This window comes from Chelonoidis abingdonii, chromosome 22, assembly GCF_003597395.2.
Source record: "Chelonoidis abingdonii isolate Lonesome George chromosome 22, CheloAbing_2.0, whole genome shotgun sequence".
Taxonomy (NCBI): domain Eukaryota; kingdom Metazoa; phylum Chordata; order Testudines; family Testudinidae; genus Chelonoidis; species Chelonoidis abingdonii.
Window position 1 is genome coordinate 12,275,730 of NC_133790.1, and position 14,383 is coordinate 12,290,112.

Genomic DNA, 14,383 nt, shown 5'->3' on the forward strand with positions numbered 1-14,383 from the left:
GAGGATTAAATTTGACATGCACTTGTTCTGTTCTGTGCTGTTAGTTCTGCTTCCTTAAATTTGGTTGCTATGCTGCCTTTTTTGGCTTCACTGCTCTTGATGCAGCCTATTCATCAAGCAGTGGATGCTCACACCTCCCAGTAATGGTATTAAGAGTTTATCTGTATGTGTTTCTTGGTCAATAGTCCCTGAGATGTGGATATTGAGTGACATATATTAGTAGAAGCTAGTAGGAATCTTATTCTTTTGTTGAATATCCTGTATTACACTTTGATTTTTAGTGATGTCTACAAGCATTGTGATGCAATCAACTTCCTGGGGTTCAGGAGCAATCCCTATGTTATAGCCACAGCATCTGAACACAATTTCAGGCTATTTACTTTTAAAATGTTTGACAGAGCGAAAAATCAGGACTGTATCCAATAAAATATCATTACAACCCTCATTGTTTTCTAGTTCTGTTTGCCCTCATGGAACAGTCTTACAGAATTTAATGTATTTTTTAATAGATTTTTTTAAATCATCCCATATATGTTTTTAATAGATAATGAGATCCCATTGATAGAATTGTATAGCCTGGTTAAGGAAATCTATAGATAGGACCTTAATCTCTATTAAATCTGATTGAGATTTAAGAGTATTTTTATAGAACTCTATAACATTTCTACAAGAGGTGTTTGGGTTTCATCCTTATTCAAGTCTACAGGAGTTTTGTTTGTGGGTGTTAAGACTGTGCACACGATGAGATGAAGGAAAAGGAGTCATAATCAAGTACACTGAAGAACTTGAATGGTGTTTCAATGGATTTCTTCCTGCTAGTCCTGAGATGTGCAAAGATTAGCAATAATAAAATATTGTCAATAAAATTTTTCCTAAACTGGAAATAAATGCAGATATGTTAGGAAGCTGAATGGCTGAAGGGATTCTCCAGTTTACAGGTTCAAATTCAGATAAGAATGGTACCATAGAAACTGGTCCACGTGGCGATAGCATTCCAGTTACTAATGAGTGGATTTCCACATCATGAAAACAAAGCAAAGAACAGGGCAAAGAGAATGATCCACTTCTCACACCTGGAAGTGGCCTTTCTAGAACAGAGCTGAGGCACACTGGCAGGGCATTGGGTGGAATACTGCTCTTACAGATGCATTATCTGTCCTGTGGATAGAGGATTTATGTCAATCTAGCACCACTAATGGGCACAAAAAAGATTGACAAAAATGTGACACGTTTCACAAGGACTAAATAAACAAACTAAGTAAAAGACCAGAATGCAAGACAGTCAGGTTTCCTAGGTAGGATTTTCAAACCTCCTATGTGATTTAGATGCACAATAATCCCATTATTTATGCTCTCAAATCACTTGGGTCCTTTTGAAAATCCCAGCCCTTGACTGTTCAGAAGTGCAGTTAAACACTGAGGTGCAGCACACTTATCCCATTGAAGAAGGAAGACTCTGGCCAATCAAACACATTCCCAGTGTCACCAACTTAAAAAGACTCACGTCTGAATCAAATCTGCATCTTGGGCTGCCGGATCTTGACCTGGACAGAAAAGTAGGTTTGACGGACAACCGTTCTGGTTTGTCACCAGATATCTGCAGGGGTCGTATAAACTCCGAAATCACACAATGACTTCCAGAGGGGCTTTCGTTACCTACTCGTAAATAAAAACACAACAATTGGTACAAAGTGGCAACCCAGTTGACAGTCACAGCAGAGGCATTATATGCTGAATAGGTCACAGGGTGTGAACGACCATCTGACCCCTATTAATGGCCCCTCCAGAGAGGGGAGGGCAAAGGCTAGCATAGAGCAAGCATCCATTGCCACTTCCCATTCTGTACCTGTTCAGTGGATTAAAAGCCCCAAAAAACTTCTAATGGACAATTATGGGGAATGTGAAGACATTTTAATGTCAAGATCAGAGCTAAGGAGCAAATAACTATGAATCATCTCCCAATTTTTACCAACCAGTTGGAAAAGAGAAAAGGTTACTATATGAAATGACTACATGTTCCAGTAATTTCACACACATCCTAAGATTATTTTTCATGTTGGCATGAAAAAAAAAAACAAGCCTGCTTTTAAATACTATTTATTGGCAATAATAATATTTAGCTTAGCACTTGCATTAAAAGTTTTAACTAATTAATGCTCAATACCCTGTAGGGAGATAGGTACATACTACTGGTCCTAATCCTCATTTACAATAAGGCACTTTTACGTCACTGTGGACGTGCAAAGGGCCTTAACCTAAGTGAAAATATATACCCAATTTAAGATCTTTTCACTGCCAGAGAACAACCAAGTCCTACCATCTCCATTCTGCAGATCAGGTAACAAGGTCGGGTAAATGTCTTGCCCAGTGCTACATGGTATATCAGTGGCAGAGTAGAATTAGAATTGGGGTTTCTTGTTCCACAGCCCATATTCTATGTCACAAACACAATTAATAAACTTTCTAAAAAATGCAGGAGACACATTAAGGAAAAAAGGAGAAAATTCTGGAGCCACTTTGAACATTTTTTTCTGATTATAAAAATGTTGCCAATAGAAGATAAAATACACCTTACCATTAAAGGAATAAGAGACTCGATCCTGCAAGATGCTTAGCAGCCTGAACTCCTAGAGACTATAGTAGACATTAAGAGTACTTAGTATTCCCAGGATCAAGCCCTAAAGGCTTGTGAAATATGCTTTTAAAAAATGTGCTTCTCAAAGCTGCAAGGGGGATTGGTAAACGCGGAATATAAAATGCTGCCCTATGTTTTCCTTCACCAGTCATACTAATCCTCTGGAGCCACAAGTAAAAAAGCAGGAAATAGCAGGCTGGGGCTACTTATATCTGAAGCAGCAGCAGCTGCAGCAAAACCAGAACAAACAATCTGGGGCACTGCTGCCACAATCAGATTTCTCAGCCTTCCTCTCCTCTCTTTTTAATACAACTAGTCCATGCTCTTATTTTCAAGTCCTGGTGACATGTGAGGTCAGCTGCTCCCCTCCAATTGCACTAGGAGTTTGAAATGCGGTATTTTGTTCTTGAAGTGCCTGCTTCCCCGTTACATCCCACTGAGATTCATCAACTGTACCGCAGAGGAGGATAAGCTCCTAAAAGACATCGTCAGAGGGTTTTTTAGTATGTTCCTTGGTCCAACTTGATTCGTTCTCTCTGCACCACTTTAATTTTATAGCGCAGCAGCTTAAGCACATTAACCACAGGGATATATGCAAGGCCATACAAAAGATTTATTGCAACTCAGCCCTGCTTGCAGCAATCTCCACACTGGCAAAGGGCACATTTTTTATTTTTGGAATTTCTCTCATACTTTTAATAGAATAATGATCCCCTTTCAGAAACCTGCAGCTAATTTGGCTCTTTCCATTCACTGTTAATGCGTTTGCCACACCAGACTGTCATTCTAGGGTCTACAGATAATTCTTCCAACTGCTACAATATATTAAAAAGAAAACAGTTCTGAGGCTCATGTCTACTGGATTTTCCTTGGTTTTGTTATATCCACTGCAGTATAAGTTCTTCCTAGGCACCAGAATGGAAAGTTCCTTTGACACCCTACCCTTCACTGCGTTCCCCATACAGTGGACTGGCCAGAATCTGAGCCTATATTAGATCAGACAGAACAACATAAAAGCAAGATCCTGGAACACTGTTCATGTCATGGGAATTGATGGAGGAACTCAGGAAGGGATATTGGAAGTAGTACGTTTAAAGGAGGTATATGATGGAGGAGAGAGAGTGCTCAGCAGGAGATAACAAGGAGCAGCATGATGGAAGGTCCAAGGCTGAGCATGGAAGCATGAGATAAAAGGCAAAAGGACTGGGAAAAGCAGAGAGGGGGGAGTAAACAGGGGAAGTGGGAATAAGTGCCAAGATTAAGAGAGGAGCTAAATTATGGCAGCTGTGAAAAGCAGGACATGGAGCTTGACTTTGATGCAGTAGAGAAGAGAGCTGCAAATGCAGCTGATGGGGTTGAAGCAGCAGAGAACATTAGCAGCTATATTTTGGACAGACTGGAGAGGTGAGAAGCAGGGAGGTAAGAGAAGAGGAAAGATCACAACAGTCAAGGCAAAAGATGATCGAGGCCTGGACAAGGATTTTAGCCATGAGGGACAGGAAGGTAATGTGGGTTTTGGTAACAGAGAGGAAGAAGTGACAGGACTGAGCAATTTACTGAATGTGGTGGGTGGGAGGAGAGGGAGAAAAAAAGAGAAGAATTACTACTCAATTTTAGAAAGAGGCAAATAGAAAGAAATTAAGCAACTTGCCTTGAGTTCAGTTCAGTATACTGGATTAGGCATGCATCTGAGAGTCAAGAGGCCTGAGTTTTAATCCTACTTCTGATACTGATTTGGTGTATGACCTTGGGCAAATCACTCCTACCCCTTCTGGGTCTCATTTGCCCCATCTAAATGGGGACAATGATGTTTTCCTACCTAGGAAAGTGCAAAGTGGCATAGGAGGACACTTCAGCAACAATTCTAACCATTCAAGATGGATTTGGTTTCCAAATCTGATTTCCTGCTTCCTGAAATGTAGCTGAATGAGAAGGGGGAATTGAGAGGGAAGTGACATCTGCAAGATCATTTCTCCCTTCCTCTAACAAGTGCCATCAGCTGTTAACTTCCTATGCAAGAGTCTATGAAATGACAGCAGCTGCTCCTGAAGAAATCCCTCCTCCCTGTGCTCTTAGCCCGACAGGGCGTCTTCCATTTCGGACTATGGGCTAGCTACTGTGTAGATTGTTAGTTGTTAGTTACTGGGACTTTGCACAATGGAAATCATTCTTTCTTGTTGTTGCTGCTGCTGTTTAAGGTGGTGATTACTTATTTTTAAACAAAGTGTCTCAATTTGTCCAAATTCCAACAACCATGTAGACCTGTTTTATGTTTTTTTCACTTCAGCAGAGATTTTATAAAATGCTACTGTAAGTGCAAACAACTTCATTAATAATAATCAACATTTTAGCAAAAAGGCAAATTGAAACTCGTATATGAAACATGTTGTAAGCCTCTTGAAATCTCTTGCTCTTGGAGTTCTATAGAAAAAGCCAGCCCGTTTGGATTAAGTATGCATAGGTACAGTAACATAATTCTGCATCTGTAACTAAGACTAATTTTACAATCAGAATATCTTGGGACAGCACATTAAATTCTCTTCTCACTCTGGTGCAATGCCAGTGGCTTCACTTGGTTTGCACCACAATAAATACCAGGAGTTTCTGGTCCTATATGGATGCTTCTCCATTTATGAATTCATTGAAGGCTAGGAATACATACATCCTTCCCCTCAGCCTAGTATCTGAAAAGTAACAGTAATAATGACAAGGATTAATGACAGAATTCACTGGAGAACAACAGTGTGTATAAGCAGCAGAGAATCCTGTGGCACCTTATAGACTAACAGACGTTTTGGAGCGTGAGCTTTCGTGGGTGAATACCCACTTCGTCAGACGCTCCAAAAACGTCTGTTAGGCCCCATCTACACGACGCGTGAAAATCGATTTTAGATACGCAATTTCAGCTACGAGAATAGTGTAGCTGAAATCGAATATCTAAAATCGAGTTACTCACCCGTCTTCACCGCGCCGAATCGATGTGCGCGGCTCGCCATGTCGAATCCGGAACTCCGTTTGTTTTGGTGGAGTTCCGGAATCGATGTAAGCGCGCTCTGGGTTCGATATATCCCCGTCTAGACGAGCCGCGATATATCGAACTCCGAGCTTTCGATTTTAACGCGCCAAAATGGCGCGTCGTATAGACGTGGCCTTAGTCTATAAAGTGCCACAGGATTCTCTGCTGCTTTTACAGATCCAGACTAACATGGCTGCCTCTCTGATACTTAACAGTGTGTATATGTCTCCTGGGGGGGAGGATATTAGCCTGGGATGTGGAAAATCCTGGTTGAAGTCACTGCTCTGCCTGATTCTCCACAGTTTTTCATATCAGATCACTCCCAATCAGGGAGAGCAGAGATGTGATCTTGGGTCTCCCACATTCCAGGCCAGTGCCCTAATCCCGCAGCTAGAAATAATCTGTCTCCCACCATCCCCTGCTCTGCCTCATCCCCAAACCCCCAACCCCTTCCTGAAAAAAATGTGTGTTCCACAGAACATTTCAGCAAAAGTGTTCCAAACAGCTCTAGCTAAAGGTTACGCAACACAAAGGACCTTTCCCAGGGGCTTCTCATAGCAGAATGCATCATTCTGAATCCATGACTTAGGATCTTTTCTGAAGTGCAGACTGTTTTGAATGAATTGGTATAACAGCAGCAAATGGGCATGGAAAGGTGTGAAAACCGTAAGTGGTATCACATTTTCAACAGCTATTTCCTGTCAGGAGGCTTGCAAGTCTAATATTAGTATGATAGTATGTACTGCCTGGTGCTAAAACACAGGTAATAAGGATACCAAGGAACCAGGGTCGGCTCCAAGCACCAGCGCAGCAAGCAGGTGCTTGCGGCGGCCAACGGAAAGGGGCGGCACCTCCGGCTCTTCGGTGACAGGCACCTCAGTCTCTGTTGGAGGGAAGGATCAGATGCTGAATTGCCCCGGAAGAACGAAGTGACGGCAGTAGAGCTGCCACCAATCGTGGCTTTTTTCTTTTTTTTTTCCCGCCGCTTGGGGCAGCAAAAACACTGGAGCCAGCCCGGTAAGGAACATCAGTGTTTTGATAATATTAACTTTAGAGTGAAAAAAGGATTCCAACTTCCTCATAGTCTGGCTGTAGGTTATGTAATTCAACTGAATTTCCCCTCACACCCTTCCTCCAGTCATTGTTTTCTCTTAGGGTCAATTTTTTTTGCTGAATCCACATTACAGTGCATGGAAGAGGGAGGAGTGTGGGCAACATTAGGGAGCAACTTATGACTTTCTGGTTCTACGGGCTGTTCTAACCTGCACCAGCTCCTACTAGCTGGGGATTACTGGAGTGCATCATGCTCCAGCTACTCCTTTTGCTAGCCCCTATCTGCCCCTGTGCTCTGGGAAGGGAGGTTTAGGAGCCAGTCACCCCAGCTCTATCCCTGATGTGGATTCCCCATGTCAGTGCCACCCGACAGGCACAAAAGGAGGGCAGTGGAACTTCACTCAGAACATCACAGCCTGTCTCTTCAGCTTGATGTGTCTTGCCAGCTGAGCTACTTTTTTTTGTTGGATAAAAGAACCTGAATGAACGTATCAGGTTCCAAAATACATCGACCTTCTCACCAAGAGCTCTTGTATAGGCTGTTTGGAACTAAGGTATTATGGGTCTAGTCCTACGCCCATTGAAGTAAATGGTTTTTTTCCCCTTGACATCAGTAGGAGTAGCACCAGACCCATAATACCTTAGTTACTAAACACGAAACTAAACTTTCCTGCTGCTGGATGCCTCATATACATAAGGCACAAAGCAGTTGCCAGCATTTTGTCATGGCTGGCAACTGACCAGTGGAGGAAGTTTCAAGAATGATCTTCCAAGACAAGGAAATGCTGCCGATTCCTTCATTTAAAGGTCTCAGGACACAATTAAAGCAGATCATACGTAAAGTGGCTGGTCATGAACCAATTACGCCTTCCATCCTACTTACCGTATATTACTATTGACTGATCAATTATGGACTACACTGTATGACTGGGGAAAGAACATAAAAACACCCTTGGTACCTGGTCTTGTTTCTGATATTTGCTCTGTTTTGAAAGCTGTTCTCATGTTCTGTCCTACCCAGGAAACAATAAAAAAATCCTGCCCCTAATTCTGAGAGCTTGATGAGAACACCACTATTATGGTGAACTGGCTGATTTCAACAGTTAACAATGCTGCCCACTTGCTTAAATATTATGGACCAAATCAATACTCAGCACAACTTATTGACAGTAATGGATTTACACAAGGTGTGAGTACCGGTCCAAACTTAAGACTCACTGTTGCTCACTTGAGTAGACCCATGTGTGAACAGGATGTGAGTAAACTTTTGGAGGATAAGGCCTTTAATGACTGAAGGGAGAACCAGGCTGTATTTTCAAAGTTTCATTTGAAGATATGTTGCTCTTAGCCATTTCAATTAGTGATTAGCAAACGTCAAGAAGTTGGGAGAGTCTGACTTAGTTAGGCCCCCAAAATTGCTTATTGGAACATTTGGGGTCTATTTAAACAAATTTTAAAGATTTAAACTGAACCTTGCATATCTGCCAAGGGGATTCTGATGATTAATTAAGGGTATGTCTACACTACCTGCCGGATTGGCAGGCAGCGATTGATCCAGCGGGGGTTGACAAATTGCCCCACTTGCCCCCCTCCCATGGGCAGCCCTGCCAACCCCTTCTTCCAGCCCCAGCCCAGCCCTCTTACCATGCTGCTCAAAGTGGCAGGAGCTGCAGAGCTGTGCTGGCGCCAGCAACTCAGCACACTGCTGCTCTCCGAGGGGGGGGGGGCAGGAGAGGGGCTGGGGAAGCCTCCCCAGCTGGGAGCTCAGGCAGGCCGGACAGGATGGTCCTGTGGGCCGGATGTGGCCCGCAGACTGGAGTTTGTCCACCCATCCGCCTCAAAGTGGCAGGAGCTGCAGAGCTGTGCTGGCGCCAGCAACTCAGCACACTGCTGCTCTCGAGGGGGGGGGGGGCAGGAGAGGGGCTGGGGAAGCCTCCCCAGCTGGGAGCTCAGGCAGGCCGGACAGGATGGTCCTGTGGGCCGGATGTGGCCCGCAGACTGGAGTTTGTCCACCCATCCGCCTCTTTAGCAACTGGTGCGAACTGGCTCCAGCTCACCACTGCATAAGCCTATAAACCAGTGGTTCTCAAACTTTTGCACTGGTGACCCTTTTCACATAGCAAGCTTCTGAATACGACCCCCCTTATAAATGAAAAACACTTTTTTATATATTTAACACCATTATAAATGCTGGAGGCGAAGTGGGGCTTGGGGTGGAGGCTGACAGCTTGCAACTCCCCATGTAATAACTTCACGACCCCCTGAAGGGTCTCAACCCCCAGTTTGAGAACTCCTGTTATAAACCATTATGCAGCACAATGAGTGAGATTGCAAAGACATCTCTTCTGTGTTAAGGAAAAATCACAATGTCCCACCATCTCTAAAGAAACCACTGAAGTGAACAGAAAAAAGAAAGTCTTCTTGTTCCATTTGACTTGGTTTCACATCAAGTTTGTCAGCCTTTGATGAAGACAGTTGTTTATCTGCAGTGGTAGAGAAATGATTTGTGAATCCTGGTACTTTTCCTGACGATAAAAAATGGGTTCCCCCACACCCCTTCTTAGAAACTCAGGAAGATGAAATACAAAATGCAAATCTATTTTACTTTTCCAGCTTCTCTTCATATTTATTATAAAGCAATTGTTCAAGAATTCTCAAAGCCTGATAAGGCAATGAAAAATTATCTCACAGCAACGCAACAGCTGTGAGTATTCTATTGCAATGTTAGTATCTCACAGTGATGCCTTAAGAACATTACAGTTTGGGGTGTTATCAATCCCCAAATGTCAGCACATCAATTGTCCAGAATTGATTTTCTTTTCTTCTCCTCCTTTTTAACTGGTTTATTCCTTTGCATTATGAAAAATGCCTCCACTGACAGATTCTTCTTTCCTTTAAAGTATGTAGTTTTCCTTGTGACAAAATCCAGACTAAGTTAGGAGATGTTTGGGGACAGATCTTCTGCTGGTGTAAACTGGTGTAGCTCCATTGCCTTCAATGAGGCTATGCCGATTTACACCAGCTGACGATCTGGCCTGTTAACTTAATTGCAGCCCATTCCAATTCCTTAATCGGAAAGAAAGAAAGAAAGAAAGACCATGACAGAAAACAAATGTCACTGATTATGTATTATATTTAATTATTATTTGTATTGCCATAGTACTTAGAGGCCCCATCCAAAGACCAGGGTTCTCTTGTGCTAGGCACTGTATGCATAATCACCGCACTTTTCAGCCTTGATAGGCAGCTGGATGGAATCTACATTCTGGGTCCCTTCCAAGTATCCTCAGATACCCTCCTGACCAATGATACTGCCTCAGCCTTTGAAAATTGCTTATACATAATCGGCAGTGAGCAAACTCAACTAGTCACAAGGAGGAGTCGCCTTTGGCAAAAAGAAAAGTCACCTGGCAAAAGTTCAACATGCCTCTTTGGGAAACACACAATGAAGGGAACAAAGTAAACAAAAAGACAATGATACGGACCTCCCTTATGAAGCGTTTTGAGATATATTGCAGAAAACCACTGTATAAAAGTTAGATAATTATTATTATTATTGTAAGTATAGGCACAATGAGAATGGAGCATATTTAAACGTATCTTTCTTATTTTTAAATTAAATTCATTCATTTAGAACTTTGTTTTTACCTTATTTTTAAATTAAAATAAAGGAGCATTTTCAGTCAAGTTTCACTGTGGCTAAAATGGCTCTTTAATCCATCCATCATCACTAAACTGACCACATCCTGTTAAGTATAATCAACATTCTAGGGAAAAGTAAAAACTCAACAGATGTTATTTGCATAGAGGGCTTCTCAAAAGCATTCCATCCAAACTTTTTGGATGGAAAACTGAGTTTTCATGAAAACTAATATTTTTTGTGGAAAGCGTCTGCTTTCCTCAATATTTCCCCCCCCCCATCAGGTTTGTGGTTTTTTTCACAAATCCACATTTTCTGCTGAAAGTTTTGACTAAAAAGAAAATATTTTCTTTTTTGTTGAAATTTCCCACAGAACATCTTCAGTTTTCAATCCTTTTTAACTACAGATTCCTTTCATAGAAGGAAAGGGGGGGGGCGGAGAAGCAAGTGTAACCCACACTAAGTCAGGGTGAGTCTCTGCCCCCACCACAGTCTACTGCTATCTCCAAGCTAGTGGGACAGCTCCTTTAACGCAAGGACCGTCTATACCCAGAAGTCCAGTGGTCAGCTCCCATAGACAATCCACCTTCACACAAGTGGTGGCCTATACTGGGATATGAACTGCTCTTGATCTCTGACACTCAAGACAAGCTTCCCAAGGGGTGTTTTTTCACAAGTAATGAGGAATGATCATTAGGTCAAATTTTACTCTCAGTTACATTAGATCTCAGTAAATCCACTGTAATTGCAATGAAGTCAGAGAGCTACTCAGAAATGGCCCCAGGGCATACAGCTGAATCAGGGCCAAATACTGCTCTCTCTCATACATACAATCTCCTGCCATCAATGGGATTTGTTTACATGAGGGTTTAATTTGACCCCTAATTCAGCAAATTCCTTCAAATAAAAGTATCAGTTCTTACCTTTGCCTATGGAGGTGGCTATTCCGTTCATTAACTGGGACAGAGATTTACTAGGGGAGCCAAGGACATCTGAGGATGCCACCGAGTTACTGCTCAAGAGATCAATCTTTCCAGCTTGCTGCCGAAACTTTTCCAGTTCCTTGGAGAGGAGGTTAAATTGTTCGCTCTGCGTCCGACATTTCTCCTCTAGCTCTCGTACCTTGGCCTGCACAACCAAGACATAAGAGATGCATCTGAATGGGATGACAGAGAGCTTTGGTCAGATCAGACTGTTAGAGAGTATCAAGAAGCAGGGATGGGCAAACTAGCTGGGACCCCTCTTTTCCTCCCCCTAAACATTTCCCCAAATTTAGAGTTAAACCCTTCGGTTTATAATATGCAGGTAAATATTTTTTTCCACCACCAATTTCCAAGCAAGAGAAAGCTTGTTCTCGTACTGTTTTCACTTAGGACCAGGAGTGGCACTGCTAGTAAATTTGCAAAATAAAGCCGTGCTTTGTGAAATTTTTCAGCCCAAATATTGCTGATTCAGAAAAGCAGCCCAGCTTCTCAATGATTCTGCAAACCAACCCCAAATCCTGGATCTCTTTTTGAGGTTTGTCCATGCTTAGCCATTAAATCATAGTTTCCTTAATTGCTATACTAATGTTTATAGAAAAGCTGTGATGGTTCATGCAGAATGTTGGTCTAGATGTTGGCTGAATTCTATTTCAAAATTAATGTACACAACTAGATGTGCCAAACTGTCCAGAAGTAACCCAGACACCAGCCAACAGACTCATAAGCTTCACTAACACAAACATTTTGTAATTGGCAGGCTTTGCCTTTTTGTTTTAATTCTGAGGCATCAGGCCATGACACAGCAGAAATTATGTGGAAATTATGTAACAATCTGATGTATTATTTCCTAATCTGATGTTTTACCATGTACCAACAGTCTTTACATTCCATTTAACCTCCTTCCCCTCCACAGCCCTAGTAAAACAGCCATGTTAATGAGCATAAACTGGCTATGAATTAGATCCATTTCCCCCCATTCAATTGTTGCTACTGGAACTTTTTTTTTTGGAAGAGCAGAATTTTTCAAGTGGTGCATGAGAAAGACAGCTGAACGGCTACAAGCTTCTACACAAAAACCATAGCTGCATTACATCCATATGCCTCACTATGGGCATGAAACAATTATATGACTCATGGCAAGGCTAATGATGAAATTTATTCCAGGGCTCTACTGATGATGAGCCTCAGTAATTTCAAACGTTCAGTAGTTTCCCCCACATGCCCCGTGGAAGAACACATGCATTAAAATGCCCCAGTTTCCTGATATAGAATGGAGTATTATTTTCTCATTAATAAAGTATTTCTAAAAATACAAGCAAATCTGAACACATAATTAATCTCTTCAAATTCATAAAATGCAAATTGGTTTAATCTTGCTATAGAAATATGAACACATTTGGCTGATGTGGGTATCCTGAATGGAGCAAGAGATAATAACTGGAAAAGCCAGAGACAATGTGAAGAGTTCTAAACAAAGCTGAAGTGCTTTCGGTTTTTATTCTTCCATTGTTGGCTTAGGGTACCCAAATATGAGCCTTTACTCTTTGTTACGTTGCCATTTATTAGCAATTAGTTGAAAACTGGCAGTAGGGCTTCTGCACGCAATTTGAAAAGAAAATTAAATGGGGAACAGCAGTAAAAGGACTTAGGTTTCTAGAATCCCAGTCTTTCCAATGGAGAGCTTTGGGAATAGTTATCAACTCTGCGTGCAAGAAATACCCTGAAGCTTTCCAGTATACTAACCCAAGTATTCAAAAATCATGAGTTAGTCCCTGAAAAATCATGAGATTGAAAAAACAAACAAACAAACACGGGGTTCTTTTTATTTGCCTTTTGGGCTTTGAGTCATTAGCATTCACATTTTGAACTTTTCTCAGCAACCTGGAGGGCTAGAAGCTTTTTTTATTTTTTAAATGGAAGAAAAGATTCTGATATGATCACAGAGCTGATACTTTAAGGAGAAAAAGTACCATGAAACTTGCAATAAAACTGAGAGCTGGCAATCCTGCATGTGCTTGTTTTCTAACACTAGACAACTGGTTACTTGACTATTAATAACTAAAAATGAAATGGAGATCTGTGCAAGGGCTCAGCCCAAGGCCTATACACCAATTAAGCCCCATTTAAGACCTATTATGAGGACTTCAGGGAGATTTAAATGCTGCATGGACCTTCTGCACAGGGGTGAATTTCATGCTACTAAAATAATGTCTACAGAAATTAAAATAGACCTTCGGAAAATTACACAAACAGACCTTGCTGAGCATTGGTAATCTCTGACTCATAACTTAAACACAGCTAAATAACTGACACACTCTTTTCATTCATGTCACCATCTTTAATATTATATGTAATATTTTAAACGTGACTTAATTTGTGAGCAGATGTATGTAAAAATGACTGTTCAAAGTATACACCAAAAATGGCTTTAAACATCACATTGGTAATCTGCTAACAAATGCAAATATAGATTCAGATTACATTCTAACATAAAATATTCGATGTTCTTTACCAGTTTCTGATGTATGTTGAAAAGCTATGTAGACTTCATTTACAATAATCTGATTTTAAGTTAATGCTCTTGCCCTTCCAAATCTAAATAAAATGGCTCAGAAGTGGCTGCTAAATGGCAAAGGTCACTGAGTTCTTACTGAAATTAAAAGATCAGCTACAATTGTTGGAAAAGATATCTGGGAAATCTGCAAGTCAGGAATGTTTCTGGTGGTACTAAACAAATACAGTACTGAAAAGCTACACAGAAATAGTTACATTATTATAACTATGCCCGTTGCTAACAGAAAACACGACACTTTCTTCAGAGAAGTAAACATGCTAACCTTCCTGAAAAACTGTAACAGTCTTCCCCGCAAAACCGCAATCAGAGTATACTCTCCCCTACTGCAACTCTGCTGTTCACTTCCCATTTCCAGATCATTCAGATAGTATTGGCAACCACATTCCAATGTTACATGGCATCTGCCAACATCCTGGATGCTCCTCAATTATATTTCACATGGCCATACATCAAAGCATGAAGACAGCCCTAGTATCACTAA

At 41.4% G+C, this 14,383-nt stretch overlaps 1 protein-coding gene across 6 annotated transcripts in view; it reads right to left on the bottom strand.

Moving 5' to 3' along the window:
* Positions 1-14,383, bottom strand: part of RIMBP2 (RIMS binding protein 2) — a 357,320-nt gene that overhangs the window by 68,838 nt on the left and 274,099 nt on the right. For all 6 annotated transcript variants that reach the window (XM_075059902.1, XM_075059901.1, XM_075059900.1 and 3 more), the window contains 2 exons: positions 11,268-11,472; positions 1,505-1,656 (listed from right to left, as the gene is read on the bottom strand). In XM_075059902.1, the coding sequence (XP_074916003.1) occupies positions 1,505-1,656; positions 11,268-11,472 (357 nt within the window). The remainder of the gene's footprint in view (positions 1-1,504; positions 1,657-11,267; positions 11,473-14,383) is intronic.